General features: G+C 35.6%; 1 protein-coding gene across 7 annotated transcripts in view; it reads right to left on the bottom strand.

Moving 5' to 3' along the window:
- Positions 1-1793: 1793 nt before the first annotated feature.
- LOC124797867 (myocyte-specific enhancer factor 2) overlaps positions 1794-20486 on the bottom strand; it is an 896186-nt gene continuing 877493 nt past the window's right edge. For 6 of the 7 annotated variants that reach the window (XM_047260948.1, XM_047260947.1, XM_047260949.1 and 3 more), the window contains 8 exons: positions 16718-16870; positions 15354-15557; positions 13370-13528; positions 13081-13222; positions 10243-10496; positions 9811-10001; positions 8584-8816; positions 1794-5015 (listed from right to left, as the gene is read on the bottom strand). In XM_047260948.1, the coding sequence (XP_047116904.1) occupies positions 4897-5015; positions 8584-8816; positions 9811-10001; positions 10243-10496; positions 13081-13222; positions 13370-13528; positions 15354-15557; positions 16718-16771 (1356 nt within the window). In that variant the 5' untranslated portion in view covers positions 16772-16870 and the 3' untranslated portion in view covers positions 1794-4896. The remainder of the gene's footprint in view (positions 5016-8583; positions 8817-9810; positions 10002-10242; positions 10497-13080; positions 13223-13369; positions 13529-15353; positions 15558-16717; positions 16871-20486) is intronic. The other variant, XM_047260953.1, reaches the window with a different exon arrangement.

Genomic DNA, 20486 nt, shown 5'->3' with positions numbered 1-20486 from the left:
GTATTTAATATCATCTTTAGATGATTCTATATTATCATAACTGATCATACTGATAAATAATTTTTGCAAATTGTTCTGCTTTTTCACTATTTTGATATCAAATTACCTAATGGGAAATATCCCTCTTTCCCCTCCCCCCTTTCCCCAAATAATAGGATATAAGTGCGCTGTATACTAGAAAACTCCAGACAAAATTTCATTTTCTTTTTGTTGAGCAAAAAAGGCATTATAGGTGTGCTACTATTATTGTTATTTTTAAGAGCATCAGCAAAACCTTCTCTGAAAAATAACTGGAAAATCACTTGTTACAAAGCACAATAAACTTTTAAAAGTCATCATAGCATCACAGAAGTAATACTGATTGCTTCATCAAATGCTATCTAATGAAGCAGCTTTTCATCACCAAAGTATTTGAAGTTCAGTTATTCTCCAAGACCCTGTTTTTCTTGACTTGTCAAAATGTTTATGACCTGAGTGAGCTTTTGAAACAGTATAATTTGATTACTATTGCCAACAATAAGAAACTTACAAAATAGATTATCGGAGTCTACAACATCACATATATAGTGTGTTGTAGTAGCTATCATTTCCAGCTTACAACATAAAAAATGTTATTTATCAATGTGTTGCTTTCTTCCATAAAATATGTCATTAAATCTTATGGGCTATGAATGTCATCTGTTTATTTATTCTTCTCCTGGTCTGTTGTTCTCCCTCTCCCTGAAAATGTGAATAATTGTAGGTCTCAAACTTGTTTTAACTTTTAAGCCACATTTGTGCTTTTCCTTGGTGTCTTACCCTTCTAACATTCAGTTGTATGGTAAAGATCCATTACAGCTTTTAAGTGTTGTTATTGATAGCAAAAATTCACATTCTAGGAATATAATCATTTATATCCTAGTGTGACTTTCAACTACAAAGTGGTGACATACTTCCTATTAATATCTATCACTTACATAATGTACCCTCATAATGTCAGCAGCAAATTGTCTGTGACGACAGATGGCAAAGACAATTTAATCAACCTTATTGTGTCAACTCCTCCTGTTTCCTTTACTGTACATTGTGTATTTCTTGATCCAAGGTTATGAAGGAATTTCCTTACATTAACCCTGGTACATATGCTACAATTTTTTTTCTTTCCATACCATGTTCTTTTCAACCAGTAAAGGGACTGAAGAGCAAAATGGTTGTGTTTGTGTTTTCAAGTTTACTGGATTCCAAGTTTCTATGAACCTTGTTCACGTTTAATAAATATTCTCTCTCATCTTGTGTCATGTATTGTTCACATTAGTGTGTACTACTAGTGCACTATTCTGTGCATTAATACATACATTACTTATGAAGGAAGATGTGCTGATGACTTTATGACCAAAACATTCTATTATTTCTTAAGTATGATAATATTTATTTATATTTTCAGTATCAAATTATAGTCAACAGCATCAGTTTAAAATCTGTTACAGTCAAGTGCCTTGGCATTTATTAGTGTTGTATTAATGGGATGCTTATCAAATTTTCATTTCTAACCTTGCATTTTATTTAATTTAAACTAAAGATTTCCATACAAAGTTTGTGATATGTGGAGTGCCTTGTGAAGGTAAAAATTTTTGTAACTGATGATATAAAAGGCAGACTAATTCATGATATGAAGAGCTGAATTACCAGAGTCAACATAAAAACAAAAACTCGATAACTGTGTGGAACATGGATATTATATAACTGTATAACATTGATCAATAAATAAACTATGTAGATGATATCTGGATGCAACATTTAACAAATGCTTTTGATTTTTGGTGAAGATATATTCCACAAAACATACTTTAAAAGTATTTTCTTTGCACAATATACAACAAAATGTTCCATTTAATCCACATCATTTAACAATGGGAAGCATCTTCACTAGGGCACAAGACTCCATTAACATTACAATGAATATGGTACACTTAACATTTCATTTCAAGTGCACCCTAAAATTTTTAGTGTTAGGTACAAACATTCAACTCAGTATTTTCAAATATTTTCCAGTCACAACAGGTAACAATGGGGAAACAGCAATCACATGGGCTTCCACTCAGCTCGTAATGTCTCAAAATTAAAGTAAATTCTTAGAATATGACAGGGAGCTTTTGTACACTAAAAGCACACAGTAAATGATTTTGTCTACTCTATGCTGATAACCATAATTTAAAATAATATTGCACTTTTCATTTAGCACACATAAAAACCAATTAGCTTTACAACAATCTTTATGACATTACTATTGGGTCAGATCAGGCATCTAAGTACATATTTTATTAACATGAGTATTCAAAACAGACATGCCTGCAGAACTACTGGTTTAACAGATGCAACAGCTCCATATGGATGGAAGACAAAAGCGACACTTCTATACAAGCAGAGTGGTTTCTTTCTTCATCACTGACAGCAAAATATAACTATCTTTACATGACTATACAAATTGTGCACCCCTGTTTATTTTATACATTCTATATATATATATAAATATCTCACTTTGGATGAACTATTCTTAAAACATTCTCACTTAACATTTTAGTAGTTGTGCTTCATAGAAAAAGGAGGAAACTGTGAAATTTTGATTGCTTTTCGCCATGTGGAATTACATCAAGATGGAATGAGGAAAGTGAAGGCACAGAGTGTAAAAAGAGGGGATCTTGAGGTACAACGATTGAGGCTGCAAACTGGCAGGTTAACAGGTAAAACTAACACCAAAAAATATTGTCCTCTTGTGTTTTCACTTCTAAAAGGGTCCCAACAAGTTCGACATCACATCAACAAGAAACAATTATCACTGGATTAGCCAAAAACTTTGATAAAAATACACACAGGACTATTATACATACATCTGCCTTAAATATAACATTCTGCAACAGTTAACATACATCTGAATAATTTTGTATAACATAATTATTCTTGTAATGTATTTTCACATTATCACGATTTATAACTCTGATAAATATAGATCCCAAACTTTCATTTGCAGCCTCAAGATAATACCGAGATGAGGACTCGTGCAAAATTGACTCAAAGTCGGTCGATCGGTCGGTCGGAATCCAAGTGAACAAAGCACACACATTTAGGCACTCGGAGTAAGGCATTCCTACAGTGGAGATATGAAGGATATATTCTGGACAGTTCAACCAGCTGCACCTACTGGTGTGATGTGTGTTTTCATTTTTGTCCTCAAAAGGTGCATTTAGTAGATAAAATATAGTGACAGTATAATGTGCCTGTTGTATATCTCTTTTATGAAGACTAACAGTGAACACGATGGTAAGCAACATGAGCCGACTGCAGACTTAAACAATGGCACAACTTAATAATCTTAACAGCTTAATTACAAAAAGGAACCAGCAGAAAAGCCAAAGGGCAGTCTACACTCAGTGTACAATCAGAGTCTTTGTAATCTGTAACAGGAAATAGATTGTGCCTCATTGTTCAATCTAACAACCTAACAATTATTTTTACAACCAATTCACAGAAATGAACATATGTGATGTAGTCTGGTACAAGTAATGTAGGGGAACATTTTATATGTCCAACAGTTAAGGCATGACTTTGTCTGCTTTTGTCATAAAATATGCCTACAAAGATTAAGCACCAAATTTAGCAGTTGCAACACAAACTTATTACATACAAACATAGAGAACATGTAAAAACAATATTGCAAATTACTGAACGCAATAACATCTCAATAGTGTGTGTGTGTGTGTGTGTGTGTGTGTGTGTGTGTGTGTGTGTGTGTGTGTGTACATTACTCATATGAAACTGTACAATAAAATTTTGTGTGTATGTATATAATATATATATTTATTTATATATATATATAATATATTCTTCCCTACATTATATACCTTGTTAAAAAAAATAACACGGCACTGGTCAACTGGTTACTTCAATGACACTCAGTTAAAACTTCATGGCCTATTTACAAGTTGCAGTTGTACCCAATGTACTAAGTACAGGTCCACAGAGTCAACTGCAGCCAAGGTTGCCACTTAGGATACATGAGACACAGAGCTCACTCATCTACAGGGGAATGTTCGCACTCTTTCTTAACAAAATAGAACATTCATTTGGGGCTACATAGTAGTCACACAACACTGCACACAACAAACATTATGTACAAAACATTTATACACCATTGTGTATTTTATGTCTCTTTAAAGTGTCTTCTTAGAAGTCCATATCCAGAGAAGTTATCTCCAAAAACTGACACTAATATGGACTCAGCAAATTGCCCTCTTCTTTTGGGAACAGAATCCTGTAAAACTTCTGACAGAGCTGACTATCATTATGAATAGAGCTCTCTTACACAATACAATTTGGTTACAAAAATTTAAGTACATTTAATAAAATGCTGCTAAATCCTGCACATAAAATTAAATATCAAGAAATGCACTGCCCCGAGTCCAAAACCTCTGCAGGCAAAACTTTCTAAACACTTTGCTTTCTCGTTATCAAGTTAAAAATTGTCAAAACTAGTGATATCATTCTATGACTGCATATATGCCTCAAAGGCTTTCTTCTACTTCATTTGAATCTTCCAAAATATTTAGCAAAATTAGCTAGGTTTCATCTTTATCTTCATTCACCACACATTTTTGCAAAGTATATTTTTTTATAATATGTAAAACCAGTTCCTTTTTGTTCACTTTTACAAAATGTGCAGGCACTTGCAGCCATTGACATCATCATGATCACAAATATAACATTAAAACTTCACATTTTTATCATCAGTACACAAATCTGGCATACAAGAACACCAGATTGTCACGTGTAAGCAACTGTCTTTGTATTAATATATGGCACAGAGGTCCCATACGCCTGACCAGGGAAATAATGGTGCCGTGGGACTGGCACATCGTAGTACTATGTGGCCCAGCCTTCACTCATACGAGATCTCTTCTGCAGAGGTCCACTGTCATAGTCTGAGCTGCTGCTATGTCGTGGATCTCCAGGTGACGAAAGGTTTGTGGGAGTGACAGTCCCTGTGAACAGCAGTACATTAAATTGAGTATTCATTTGGAATATAATATCAGCAGAGGCTGGCATAGGTTACTAGTTAATGTTACATTTTTTTTTAAAGTTTAGTATGTGATTTGTCACCTTGTTTAATGCAAAAGGGATATGTTGTTATAAAGGGAGCTTGTGAAAGAGAACACAAACAATTTTTTAATTAAAATCTATATATATAATGGTTTGGCCTCACTGCTCAAGTTGCAGACTAAATGGCAGCTCAATTGACACTGAAGTGATAATTGGTCTGATATACTTCTGGCTTCAAGGTTTTAGGTAGTACATTTGTGAGGAGCAAAAAGTGAAAGAAAAAGTAAGCTTGCCTTCTGTGAAAAATACCCAGTAAAAAGTAAGATCTGTCTGAAAAGTAAGATTCTAGAAAGAACGAACACATTCACATATCTAGGCTCTAAGCAAACCTTTCTGGAAGAAACAATCCTAGCTGAAAAACCCATCAGGTAAACAATAACAGGGAGAGTATTAACAATGTAATGAAACATTTCCTAATCCAGGAGCACATGAGAAGACGCCTTTATAAGAGCTCAGCAAGAGCTGTACAGTGCTACTGCTGTGAATCTGGTCAATGAAGGTAAAAAATGCAAAAAGACTAACAGCTTGTGAAACTAAATTCTTGAGATGAACAGCTGGTTACACCAAATAGGATCACCAAAAGAATGAAGATGTGTGGAAGGAACTTAAAATGGAACCATCAAATATATTCAGAACAACCAAACGTCTATAACAAATGGATTCAAGAAGGATCCAAAATACATGCTACACTACCACACCAACAGTGTAAGATCACTAGGTCTACCAACAAGAAGATGGGTGGAGAACTTCTGAATGAGACTGCAACATTATGTTTACATCAATACTATGCAAGTGGAGGATACTCCTGGTACCACTAACTGACCACCCCTCCTATGTTCCACTCTTGAATGGTGTGTGGGAAGAATGATTGTCTGTATGCCTCCGTATTACCTTCAATTTCTCCAATTTTCTCCCTGTGGTCATTTCACAAGATGTATGTGTGAGGATGTAATATGTTGTCCAACTCTGCAACATCTGCCACTGGAGATTGTTAAGCATCTCTGTGATGCTCTTGTGCCAACTAAATGATCCCATGATGAAATGTACCACTTTTTGTTGAAATTTCTTTCTCTCTTCTATCAGTCTTGCCTCGTAAGTGTCCCAGATTGATGAACAATACTTGAGAACTGGTCAAATAACCACCATGTAAGCCATTTCTTCCATAGGTAAATTACATTTTCTTAAGATTTTTCTTATGAATCTCAATCTGACATCTGCTTTTCCTGCTATTTTTTTATATAGTCATTCCACTTACGATCACTCTGAATAGCTATTTGTAGATATTTTATGGTAGTTGCCGTTTCCAGCAATTTGTCATCAATAGTGATGTTGTACAGTAGAGTGTTTATTTTCTTAAGTATGCTCAATATGTTACATCTACTTACATTCCAGGTCAACTACCAGCCCCTGCAGCATTCATCAATCCTCTGTAGTCGCTTCTGCAAATCGTTACTGACTTCTGGCATTGATACCCTCTTACAGACAACTGTGCCAGCTGTGAACAGCCTTAAAGACCTTCCTATACATTCTACTAGGTCATTTATATACATTATAAATCTACACCTACATCACTACTCTGCAAATCACACTGAAGTGCCTGGGAGGGGGTTCTTCAAACCACCTTCAGACTAATTCTCTATTGTTCTACTTCTAACAGGTCATGAGAAAAAGAGCTCTGTAAGGGCTCTGATTTCTCTTATTTTATTACAATGATCATTTCTCCCTGTGTTGGTCACTGATAATAAAATATTTTCACACTCAAAGGAGAAAGTTGGTGATTTAAATTTTGTGAAAGTATCTCACCACAGTGAAAAATTCCTTTATTTTAATGACTCCCATCACAACTTTCTTATAATATTGTGACACTCTCTCCCCTCTCTTGCAATAGTACAAAATGAGTTGCCCTTCTCTGAACTTTTTCGGTGTCCTCCATCAATCCAGAAAACAATGATTCTACCACATTACCTTGAGGTGCTCCCAAAATTACCTTTACATTTGTCAATTTGGTTCCATTAAAAGTGACGATTTTGAGTTCTGTTTGCACAGAAAGTCTTAAACCCAGAAGGAAACCTGCTCCAATACTTTGTAAACTCCTTTTTTCATTTTTTATTTTTTTATTTTACTAAACAGCAGTGCTAGATGGTTTCAAACACCTTTCTGAAGTAGATGAACATGGCATCAACCTGAGTGCCAATGTCTACAATACTGTGGATCTCATGGGAGAATAGAGCAAGTCAAGTTTTGTAAGATCTCTGTTTGCTGCAGAATCCGTGTTGATTTTATGGAGGAGATTTTCATTCTCCAAAAATGTAACACTACATGAGCATTAAACATATTTCATAATTCTACAACAGACACATCAATTATATAGGCCTATAATTGTGAGCATCCGTCCAACAACCCTTCTTGAAAATGAGAATGACCTGCACAACATGTCAAGACACCTTACACCTAGAAGGAAGATAATGAAGATGATTTCTGAAAAAGGTCAAGTAAAAAAGAAATTACGAAACTTTTTGACAACAGAAAAAGGAAAGTCAACATGCTCCTTACCTACTCTGTAATTATTTAATCTAAGCAGTAGACCAACTCCTTTTTGACTTCCTAGTGATAAAAATACATCTGACCATGAAACTTGTTTTTTCATATTTTTCACTTGCAGCCTGCATCATCTACAATGCTCTTTCCTAAACTGTCATTATACTCCTACGTTATTTTTAGCCTTATTTAAAAATATTGCTTCATCCCTCTAATCTTTGGTATTGTCATTTAATCAACAGGTCCCATATCATCCCGTCAAAAAGTGAAATAGTGAAACTGCCATAAAAAGTAATTTCTAGTTTGTAAAAAAGGTAGCTGTAAGTTAAAATCTGTTTTACTATTGACTATAGCAGTGTACTGACTGTTTTGAATTGATCAGACTATCTTTTGTTTCACGGACTGTATTGTTTGTTTTGTATTACATAATAGTTGATGGTGTTAAATGTACATCAAAGCCAGTTAACAGTTATTTGATAATTATTCAATATGACACAGTTAGTATGTAGTGGTCCAACACATAAATATGCGATAGAATTCTAAAACAAAGTGAGAAGATAAATGTTCACATCAGAACTCATAATGAAAAAAGTACTGCCTCAACTTTTTAAATTATTTTTTTTGTAAAGAAGCTGCTCTGCTGCATCCTAAAACAGCAATTGCCATCTACAAAACACATTTATTTAGTCTATTTGGTCAAATTTTGCACAAATAATTCACATAATATCAGCCTGAAAACAGGATTGAATAACATTTATAAGAAAACAGAAAGCTATGTGTGCTCATTTTTGTCTCTACTTTAAATTTGCACTGAAAAACACAAACTTGTTGACAGGACAGAATGTACAACAAAGACCACGTTCAGCAGAATGACTGAGAAGCTAGATCCTTATAACATAAAAAGACATTTACCTGGTGTTGGTGTGAGGTGTCCAGTGGAGGATGGCCGTGGCAGTGTGTGGGCATGTGCTGTGTGGCTCTGTAGGTGTGATCCAAGTCCACTGTGCCCAAGGCCTCCCCCGTGGCTGGATGGGTCACGTGGCGGTGATATGGGTTCACTCTTGATTTTGACTTGAAGTGGTGATGTCGACGGTGGAGGGGTACTGCTCGATACAGCCAAGTGCGGCAGACCGCTGAAACCGGAACTGTTTATATTCAGTAAGATAGGAAATTATGTATGATCTGTGCATCTACAGCAGATTTTGCAAACACAGAAAATGAACAGGAGATGAATAACTCATTGAATTCCCAAAAAGGGCCATATATTGGAACTGTTGTTTTTCCAGAATCACTTACTGACAATAAAGGCATAAATGAAGGGGGGGGGGGGGGGAGGGGGGAAGAAAAAAAAAAGATAGAAATTTGGAACACGATCACTATGAATATACAAAACATTCAATAAATTCAATGTTCTCACTAAAAGCACAATAAACTTTGTAAGGCAAAGTGCTCATGAACTGATACCAAATCTCAATCTTCTTGATTCACTTACTTCTTACAATGGAGTACAAATTGACAAGAGAGGAGATAACAGAAGATGAAGGATAAAAGGGACAGAGCATCAGAATCCATGCTAATACAGATTATCCACCACACCCTCCACACAGGAATGATTGCTTGTTCTTGGAATGTGAGCTGCTCCTTTTTCCCCACAGTTGCACAACCTACATAATCTTTCTATGTTTCACTCCAAGAAACATTTCTCACCCATCCACAAATGTTTCTTACAGCCTTGTCTATAATTTTGCCCTGTTCCTCAAACAGCTATTTTAATCTACAGTTAGTATATGTTAGTATTTTTACAGGTGATTTTAGTGTTTAAAATGTGGTGAACAGACACTAGAATTGAAAAGTAACATTAATAATGTCAACATGGAGTATGTCATAGAATATTTTATGGATAATTCAGTTTCATTAATTCCAAAATCTGCAATATGCATGATAAATGGAAAACAAGCAATGCAGAGTGGAGCTTATCAACATGGATATGCAGCTAAATAATGTAAGGAATGCAAATGACAAATCAATGATTTGCTAACAGTAGAAAAAAAGCAAGAAAATGTGTTAAACAGATAACAAAGATGATATACAGGCAACAGCAGCATGTCGCAGAAAGTAATCATAAATATTAACACTCACGTGGTATGTGTTAATGATGAAGGCAGTTGCTGTCCACTCCAGCTAAGAGTGCCAAGCCCCATGTCAGACCCTACACTAAAGTCCTGACCACCGAATGTTGAAAGAGATGCTGAATATCCAGCAAGTCCTGGTATGGACGGAGTTTGCAGCGCTACCACTGGTGTATTTAAAGCTGAGCTGTTTCGGCTTGGCTGGAAAAATTTAAATACAAAGTAAATTGTTGGATAATTCTTAAGCCAGGTTTACTTCCAAGTACTTTTTTAAAAATCAAATATCATCTGAGTGTAAGAAAAGTAACAATATTTACACATTTCAAAACAATGTAACCTTATAAGCTATGATGAAACTGCAAAATGTGTGAATAAATTATGATTTAGTAGTATTAACGTGGGTAAAGTACTGGATTCCAGTAGAAAAAAAGTGTTCCAATACCTCATCTGGTGCTGGTGCTAAAGTGTGTGCACTTTGCTGCTGTGGTGTAGGAATGACTACTCGTAAATTAGTTCTTGGGCCACCTCCTTGGCTTCCTGTCCCGCCCGGACCTGGAGAGTGTTGCTTTCCATGCTGCAAGCCTTTGCCTCCTCCTAGCTGGCCAGGACTTGGTCCTGGTGAGGGAGAACCTCCCAGGGGTGAAGAGGAATTTGGATACCCATTGCTCATTTCCAGCATTCCACCTGAAGGGTACACTGTGAAGGGGGAAAAGCCTTAATATAGATTTCCCAGACAAAGTCTTAATGATACAGAGAATAAAAAGTGAAAATTATCAGCAGTTTGGTTAACTAAGGACATAGCAATGCTGAAAGATACACAGAAAGAGAGATGAATACATGGAAAGAGAGATATAATGGACTATCAGCTAGTTATATTTTACTGAAATAATATTCATGTTAAACAATGTGTGGATTCAAAGACACGAAAATCAATAAAATGTCTGACAAAACACTAAACAAATACAATCATAAAATATTCTGTTGAATTCCTCATGTGGAAGTGAATATGGAAGTGAATATGTAAATCAAAATCAATAATCTCCCAACAAATAATAACAAGCAATCCCTTTTGTTTAATGCCATGTGACTTTGTCTGACATGTTTGTAACATCTGCTTTTTGCAAATGCCACAGAGTGGGTAAGATAACACTATCATCCCACCCCCAGTCCTGTTCCATTCATGAATGGTGCACAGTAAGAACAACAGTCAGGAAGCCTTTGCATGAGTTCGAATTTTTCTTATATTCTCATGATATTGTCTGATGCAGACTATTCTTGAAACATACACGTTCAGAATTTTAACAGGTCTGAGTTATCTACATACTTGTGAAAATTTTAATACAGCTAAGGAATTTGCAAGACATGTGAAATGCCTTGGTTAACACACTGCTCTGAGATTCAGGAGAAGTGAAATTAAAAGCCACTTTGGGCTATTCTGATACATGTTTTATTATGTTGTTTCTAATGAACCACTGGAACAAGATCTAGCCTATTTTCCCCAACTGGCATTGAAATGCCTTACACAAGACACAACTACACGCTAAGCATACTGTTAGTACTTCCTTGTGAATGTGTAGTTAATACATGGCAGGCACTTTCGTGTTAAACTATGCTACCTTCTAGTCCTCGTTCAACTGAACTAGATGAATACCAGCATACTGTCAGGTCATAATCACTTTGCTTCTCTTTCCCCTTGCAATTAAGAAATATTTACGAGTATAAAAGCTAGGCCACTCCTAAGGAAATAATAATAGAAGTAAATGCTGCACATTTGCGAACAATACAAGCTGACTGCTGGGATAAGTTTAATTTTGGTGAAGCTATTACAGCTATTGCTAAAAAAACAATAGATAATTGCATTATTTCAAAAAACAGATGCAAATCAGAAAACAGTGAGTTTAACTCACAATATATCTGGTTACTGAGGGGACTGGGTCAGAAACAGAATATGTTATTTTCCATGTACTCATCATTCTCAGTGGCTTGTAATTAGTCAACTACTTGCTGGAGTATAATTTCACAAAAAAGGTGGCAGGGTGTTATGAAATGGTATCTTGAGATTTCCTTTGTTGGATACTGACACATCTTCTGTTAATCCAGTATTATGACCCTAATCGTCTGCTGGATTCTACTGCTGCTACAGTATCCTTTAATGTGCTTTAGACCATCACCACACCAACAGTTGTCAATGTGCATGCCCATGTTTTCAAGATGACATATGCACTAACAATACTTTGCTGAAAACACTTTATACAGTTTGGAAAACTACACTGGCCATCAGCTAGTAAGTTGTTGCGATGCACCACTTGGTACAATCGGCAAACATTACTACTCTAAAATGCAGATGATAACAACAGTATCTGCTAAATAATGGGCTATTGGAGAGGTCAAATTCATACCCTATCACTGAGACTCTCCTGCTGGCATAAATTTTAACACTACTATATTCAACCACATTTCACACAAAATTTTTTCATGGCCCTTCTTAGATATTGGTCTTTTTAAGCAGTATTACCAATGCCAATACCAATGCCAATGTCATACAACGCAAACTCATATTGAGGCAACCTGGTACTCTGTAAAGCAATAAAAGAGCTAACAATTATATGACTGATATTATGCGGCCAGAAAACTTCACAGTACAGCTTATCGATGCCCAACAAACACTGATCCCACATTGCTGATGTGGTTTTGCTGTTGCAAAATTTTATTTGGATTTTGCTTTGTTAACAGAAAATTTGAGACACAATATATCTGTTCACAATTTAAAATGTCATATTTTCCAATACAAACATTAAATTTTGTAATAATTTAAGACATGAACATGCAATAAATTTTATTCCTCAAAATTTTTTAGTATTATTTTCAAAATGAAAATGTTTTATTTTATAATAATTCAGTGGTACATTTTAAAAAGAGCATCACATGTATCAAAATTCTATATAATAAAGAAACAGTCTTTGTAACTGCAAACTCTCAATTGCTATGGACTCTTGGAGCAGACCAGAATAAAGAATGTGATCTTAAAACACATAAATCTTGGGAATGACTCCTGAGAAGTACCCTGACTCCCTGTGCAGCATTTACGAGAAATTAAGGCTAGGTGATGGGAAATTTAGCAACAATTAGATGAAAAATTACAGCAACCATATACTTCTAATAAATCATACCACAGTCTTTAACTTGTTACCCGTGATCTTGTAAGAGAAACCACACTGAAACCAATTATGATGTAGTCTGCTGAATTAAAAAACTAAAAGGAATAGAAATGTTCACCAACCTGTATCTGTTTCTGATGAAGAAGGTCTAGGGCTGACACTGGTATGTGGCATCTGTGGACTGGACTGGAGCAATGAGGAGTCTGAATAACTACTGTTTACAGGCACTGACACTGGCAAAGTGTAAGACTGATTCATCCCAACCTAAAACAAAGTGAACTAAATAGTTAAAAATAATCTACAACAGAAGGGGTTTGAGTGAAATTTAGAAATTACCCATAGTATTAACTTTCTTCATGATTAACTAATGTGCCCATTACTATATAAACAAACAAAACAATGATTACTAACTCTAGCTCCATTAAGCTGGTTTCTTTGCATCATCATCTGGAATTCCTCATCTATCTTGCTGTATTTAGCTTCAGTCCGTGGCGTCAGCTGATAATCACCTTCTGGTTCAGGACTATCAGGACTGCAGGTGCCATTCTTATGTTCCTTTTTGTTAAGAGCCTGTAAGAATTGAAACAGAAACTTACTTAAAGTACAACACTACAAAATGGTGTGTTACATACGTATTTACTACTGAAGCATGTGCTAAAATCTTTTTTTGTTCGCAGCATCCAAACCTGCAGGTCACCGTACCAAAGATAATAATGGACTGCAAGATATTAATACACGCTCACCAAGGTAAGTGCTAACACCACAGTCATATACAGATAAAACTGAAAAGTGCATTCAAAGTCAAGGAAGCAACTCAACTTAGGGCTTATGCTGATACTTTGAATCAACTACCACTATACATGTATGTTTACATGCAATCTGTTCTTTTGACTATCAATAAAGTAATATAAATTATCTTCCAATATTACTATTAGGCCTTCTGCTCTTTAACCTTTTTTTGAATGCCTCTGTCAAAAAGGGCTTATTTGCTCTTACATTTTCTACCTGTCTACGGTAAATACTAGTTTCAATAGTTTGAATTTTGCCAAATTTATATTTTGCTGTTCATTCAACTCGAAACTATCATTGGGAGGTAATTATCCACATCCGGTTTCACCTTCTCACCATCTTCAAGAAAACAGAACATTTGTTACACTTTCATCCATACCCCACCCACATTTAAAATGTTTATTTGACACCTCAACCAGTCGTCAGGCCACAGTCACGAAAACAATGAAATTTTTGAAAGATTATGTGACTAGTTTCGACACACTGAGTCATCATTTTCAAATGTAATCATAAACCTAGAAAACTGGATTAATAATTCAGGTTTGTGATTACATTTGAAAATGAAGTCTCAGTGCGTTGAAACTGGTTATGCAACCTTTTAAAAATTTCGCTGTTTTCGTGAAAGTGGCTTGACAGCCAGTTGTGGGTGTCAAATAAACATTTTAAATTGATGACAGTTATGTTGAAATGCAAAATCCATCCACATTATTGTTCCTCCAGTTCTAGCTCAACTTACATCTCATTTAATTTATAACTATTTCTATAGCCTCTTCACTGTAAATAAATTGGTGGCCCTACCAGTTTCACCTATCTTTGAACTTCCTTTCTTCAGGAGAGAAACATTAGGTTCATTTGTTGCATCAACTGGCATCCTATTATAATTTCAAATTGTAGGCTACATTGGGCCCATCATTCCAGATCCCTCACTTATATCTATCTGCGCCTATCCACTTCTCAGGGTCTCCTGTATGTGGTGAGTGGCTAGCTATATTCATACTATTAATTACACATGAGGCAGGATTTTCTGTCATCATTCTCATCTTGCCAAACGATTTTTTATTTTTTACTGCTGTTTAATCCTAACTCTGATTTACCTGGTGATTACACATTCAACAAAATATTGAAATGCCTCTTGTCAATGATTATTATCTTACAAAAGAAATAGTATGAAAATCATATGATTATGTGTGGACTGGTGCTACTAAACTGGGAAAAGGTATGTATTGAAATAACTGTTATGGTCAAAAAAGTGAAAAAATTCAAAGCCCAGATGCATTTCATCAGACATTCTACCTTGGCCCTAAAATTTTATTATCATTGACAAAAAGCACATTCATCGTTTCAGCTATAAAAATATTTATAGTAATTTATGGAATGAGGATGGAACGAGGAAGGAAAAAGTAACTGCCTAAAACATTACATAAAACCATGCTATATCATGAGATTAGAGTTCCTGTGCGAAATTACTTAAAAGATTTTAGCTCTTATACTACTGTACAATACAACTATAGAAAACCGACATATGTTTATCATCTCAGTATACAAACAGTTAACTGTTTGCACCTATTACCAATTTCATCAAACATTCCAAAGCAACTTGACTTACCTCAATGATATTCTTATTGGTAAGAGATTCATGTGGCTCATTGTATTCTGTGTACTTCAGCAGCACTTTATCCATATCTGTGCTTGCATACTGATAGAGTTTGTTGGAACTGCTGAAAATTATCAGAGCTATTTCACAGTCACACAAGACGCTTAGCTCATATGCTTTCTTCATGACACCAAATTTGCGTTTGTTGAATGTCACCTGTGAAATACAGAACATTTGTTATACTCTCACAGCAAAAATTTGGATTCACCAATGGATGTAATATTTACCAGTGAAATAATCATCCAACAATATGACATGGAAGCTATATATTTAGAGGGAGATATTTATACAGAAGAGATACTGCAATTTTTAAAAGTTAATTGCTATGGTCAATATAGATAGAAACCATAAAATTTATTTGTTCCTGTTCTGTTGGTCCACTAAACAAAAGAGCTGACAGATATGGACAGGTTATGTGTCCTTTTAGGAGAGAGAGAGAGAGAGAGAGAGAGAGAGAGAGAGAGAGAGAGAGAGAGAGAGAGAGAGAGATAGAGAGGGAGGGGGGGGGGGGGGGAGAGAGGGAGGGATGAATAAAATATGCTAACAGTAACAGACTTGAGCACTTACTACAGAGTAAATCATACATTATGGTTATTGCACATTATAAGTTATAGAACTGTTGAAATTAAAGGCACATCAGTAAACTAAGCATAAAAATTTCATTAATAATGTAAGCTATAGTATTCATTTACAAAGTGGTGCTAACAAAAATTGCATGTACAGCATACCATTTCCAAACTAAAATGGAGAAATGTTTACATTAGAAATTCACTGAGAGAGTAAAAAGAGATTCCTCTGTAGATATTCATCAATTTACTCTTTTAAGTTTGGCATTACAATGGAAAGACTTTATTCAAATGGGAGTCCATCAAACATAGTGTGTGGATAAAATTGCTATCCAGCAGCTCAGTGTCAGTTGCAGTTGAACAGGAATGGTTTCCTCATAATGATATGCAGAGGTCTATAAATATATGTTGTGGAAGTTGTATTGGGGTTTCTGAAAGAAATAGCTAGTACCTGTTCAGTTTAGACAAATATTTTTTTAAGATTAGATGTAGGTGGCATAACATATGGCACAGCAGCTAAGCTTGATACAAATAAATAAGGAACCAATTCTACCCTTACCTTAGAGGACTATTTGACATGCACATTGAGCGAGTTAGGGAAAGTTACAAGCAATATGGCCAGATGGGAATTTGAATATCACTCCTGCTAAATATGAGTCCAGTGTCATAACCACAGCACAACCTTACTTGGTCGCATTTCAAAAAGCAACTTAAAAAATCTAATATACAAAATGAGAGTAAAATACTGACCTGCCTATTTCGCTCATCTGTGATTCGTGAGATTTGAATTTTCTTTCTCCCCATGGTTGAGACAAGTTGTGTATGATTTTATCAACAGAAAATACCAATAAGAAACTGGGTTGTTGTCTGGTGAGACTGACTAGCAGAGCATCAACATTAAATCTGAAACAAGAAACACAAAACACATCAAGTATTGCCTGTATGGTGACAGAAAATGAGAGTTAAGTTATCAGAAACAGCACAATAAGGTAACAATGAAAACTCCAGGATGGAATGTAACAGTACATGAAAATGAGATAGTTGCACTCACCATATAGCAGAGATGCTGAGTAGCAGAAAGGCTCTAGCTGCCAGAGACTGTGGTAATGTGCGTGTGAGTTGCGTTTGCGTGAGTGTGTGCGTATGTGTATATTATCTACTTTTGACAAAGGCCTTGTTGGTCAAAAGCTAAATTTCCAACAGTCGTTTTGTTGTGCCTTTCTGCAATGCAGCATCTCCACTATACAGTGAGTACTAACTATCCTCTTTATATATTGTTACAATAAGGTAACACATGCACATATTGAGCTATATAATTGCAATGACCACTCTTTAAAAATAACTGTTGCAACTTTGAAATAAAAGTGGTATTTAGGATTTTTGGTTGGAATCCACAACCCTAGAGGGAGCCATTAATATGGATAAGTTAAGGGTGCCATATGGACTCAATAAGAAAGCCTAAATGCTGAAGTGATATAATTGTGACAAGCCAATATGAGATAAAGAGAACAAAAAGTATTAGTATAGTAATAGGTAAGGCTGACTGATTCAGCGTAGCACTTGTAACCTACATCCTCAATTATTTGCTTGATATATTCTACACTCTGTCTTCCTCTACAATTTCTATCATCTGAAGCTTCCTCTAGTATCATGGAAGTTATTCCCTGATTTCTTAACAGATGTCCTATCATCCCATCCCCTCTTCTTGTCAGTGTTTTCCTTATACTATTTTCCCCATTGATTCTGTGGAGAACCTCCTTATACCATACCTTATTAGTCCACCTAATTTTCAACATTCTTCTGTAGCACCATATCTCTCTTCTGTTCTGTTTTTCCCACAGTCCACGTTTCACAACCATAAAATGCTATGCTACAAACGTGCATTCTCAGAAATTTCTTCCTCAAATGAAGGCCGATGTTTGATACCAACAGACCTCTCTTGGCTAGAAATGCCCTTTTCGTTAGTGCTAGTCTGCTTTTTATGTCCTCCTTGCTCCGTCCAACATGGGTAAATTTTGCTGCCTAGGTAGCAGAATTCCTTAACTTCATCTCTTCCATAATCACCAATTATGATGTTGAGTTCCTTGCTGTTCTCGTTTCTGCTACTTCTCATTACTTCTCTTTCTTCGAGTTACTGTCAATCCATATTCTGTACTCATTAGACTCCATTCCATTCAGCAGATTCTGTAATTCTTTTTCAATTTCACTGAGGACAGCGATGTTATCAGTGTATCTTATCACTGATATTCTTTCACTCTGAATTTTAATCTCACTGTTGAACCTTTCTTTTACGTCCGTCATTGCTTCTTTGATGTATAGATCGAACAGTAGTGGCAAAAGACTACATCCTGTCTTAACACTTTTTAATGTAAGCACTTTGTCTTTCACTCATATTGTTCCGTCTTGGTTTTTGTATATGTTGTTTATTACCCTTTCCCCACAATTAACCATATTTTCTCAGAATTTCGAAAAAATTGCACTCTTTTGCATTGTCAAGCCGTTTTTCCAGGTTGACAAATCCTATGAATGTGTCTTGATTTTTCTTCAGTCTTGATTTCATTAGCAAGTGCAATGTCGTAACTGCCACTCTGGTGCCTTTACCTTTCCTAAAGCCAAACTAAATGCGTTGTCACCTAACAGATTCCCTATTTCCTTTTCCATTCTTCTGTATTATTTTTGACACCAGCTAGGATGCACAGGCTGTTAAGCTGACTGTGTGATAATTCTCACACTTAATGGCTCTTGGAATCTTCAGAACAGTGTGTGTGAGTTTTTCCAGAAGTCTGATGGTATATCACCAGTTCATACATTCTACTCACCACCGCACATGTTGTTTTGTTGCCACTTCCACAGATGATTTTTAGAAATCATGATGGAATGTTATCTATCCCTACTGACTTATTTGATATTAAGTCTTCCAAAGCTCTTTTAAATTCTGATTCTAACACTGGATCCCCTATCTCTTCCATACTGACTCCTGTTTTTTCTTCTATCACATCATCACACAAGTCCTCCCCTTCACGGAAGTTTTCATTGTACTCTTCCCACCTAACTGCTCTATCCTCTGCATTCAACAGTGGAATTCCCATTGCACTCTTAATGTTACTGATGTTGCTTCTAATTTCACCTAAGGTTGTTTTGACTTTTGTATATGCTGAGTCAGTCCTTCTGATAATCACTTCATTTTTGATTTCTTCACATCTGTCATACAGCCATTTCGTCTTATCTTCCCTACAGTCTTATTTGTTCCATTGCTCAGTGACTTGTATTACTGTATTCCTGAATTTTCTTGAAATTTTTTGTGCTTTCTTCCTTCGTCGACCAACATGAAGTTTTTCTTCTATTAAAAAAACTTAGAAATGTCCAGAGTGTAATGCTATGTACAAATTAATTTGCAATATGTATTTAAAAGGACTCGTTCCACATCATTACGGTCTATCATGCAAAATGAACATGAAACTAACTAACCAACTGTGGTTTCTTTGCAGTTACCTGCCTTGTACCTCTGTTCTTCTTGCCAGCTTCTGTGAGTGCTCATTTTCGAGATGTCCAGAACTATCTACTCAGATATTTACTAACACAGTACCTATAATCTAGAGAACTTCAAACATATGTCTTCATTCCTTACCATTTCCATATCCTACTTTTTTGCACATTGTTTTTTTTTTTTTTTGACTCATCTCTTAAACTTCAGCCAACTCTTCCATTATTACTAAATGGTAATCTGAGTCTGTGTCTGCTCCTGGACTTACAATCCAATACCTGATTTCGGAATCTTTGCCTGACAATGATGTAATACAACTGAAGTCTTCCCATATCTCTCCTCTTCTAGTTCTTGAATAGAATATTCTCTATTACTAGCTGAAATTTATTGTAGAAGTCTATTAGTCTTTCTCCTCTCTCATTCCCACTACCAAGCTCATATTCTTCCATAAACCTTTCTTCTACTCTTTCCTCCTGCACAGCTTCTTATGTGGGATTAACTGGGTTGTGCAATAATGTGCAACATATAGGAAGAGAAAGGGACCAAGTATTGAACGATGAGGTACACTGTGTATTACTGTTTCGTTGGTGGATTAAAAGTTTATGGCATTGTTTACGATTCAGTAGGTATGTGTATAGAACGGTCATAGATGGACCCCCGATATGATACGACTTCAGTTATTTTAGACGTAACCTATGGTTTACATTGCTGAGTGATTTTGGAGGCCTAAAAGTATAGTTGCAGTCTCCATTCTCTGGTCCAACAGACGGTACACTTCATGGAAGAATTGTGTAGCTGCTGTGGTTGTATTTAGCTTTTTTCTGAAGCAATGCTGTGAGTCTACAAGCAGTTTGTGTTTTGCAAAAAAGGCACTTAGCTCAGACGGGATAATTCTTTCGAACGTCTTGCTAAAAGTGGGAATTAATGATATTGGTCTATAGTCAGAGACATCTTCCTTACTTCCCTTTTTATACATTATGTATACAACATTCATTTCTGCAACAGTAGAATGCATATCACCTTGCATTCTTCCTG

Source organism: Schistocerca piceifrons, chromosome 5, assembly GCF_021461385.2.
Source record: "Schistocerca piceifrons isolate TAMUIC-IGC-003096 chromosome 5, iqSchPice1.1, whole genome shotgun sequence".
NCBI classification, from domain to species: domain Eukaryota; kingdom Metazoa; phylum Arthropoda; class Insecta; order Orthoptera; family Acrididae; genus Schistocerca; species Schistocerca piceifrons.
The sequence above is the reverse complement of the archived record's forward strand: the minus strand, read 5'-3'. Positions and strand labels throughout refer to the sequence as shown.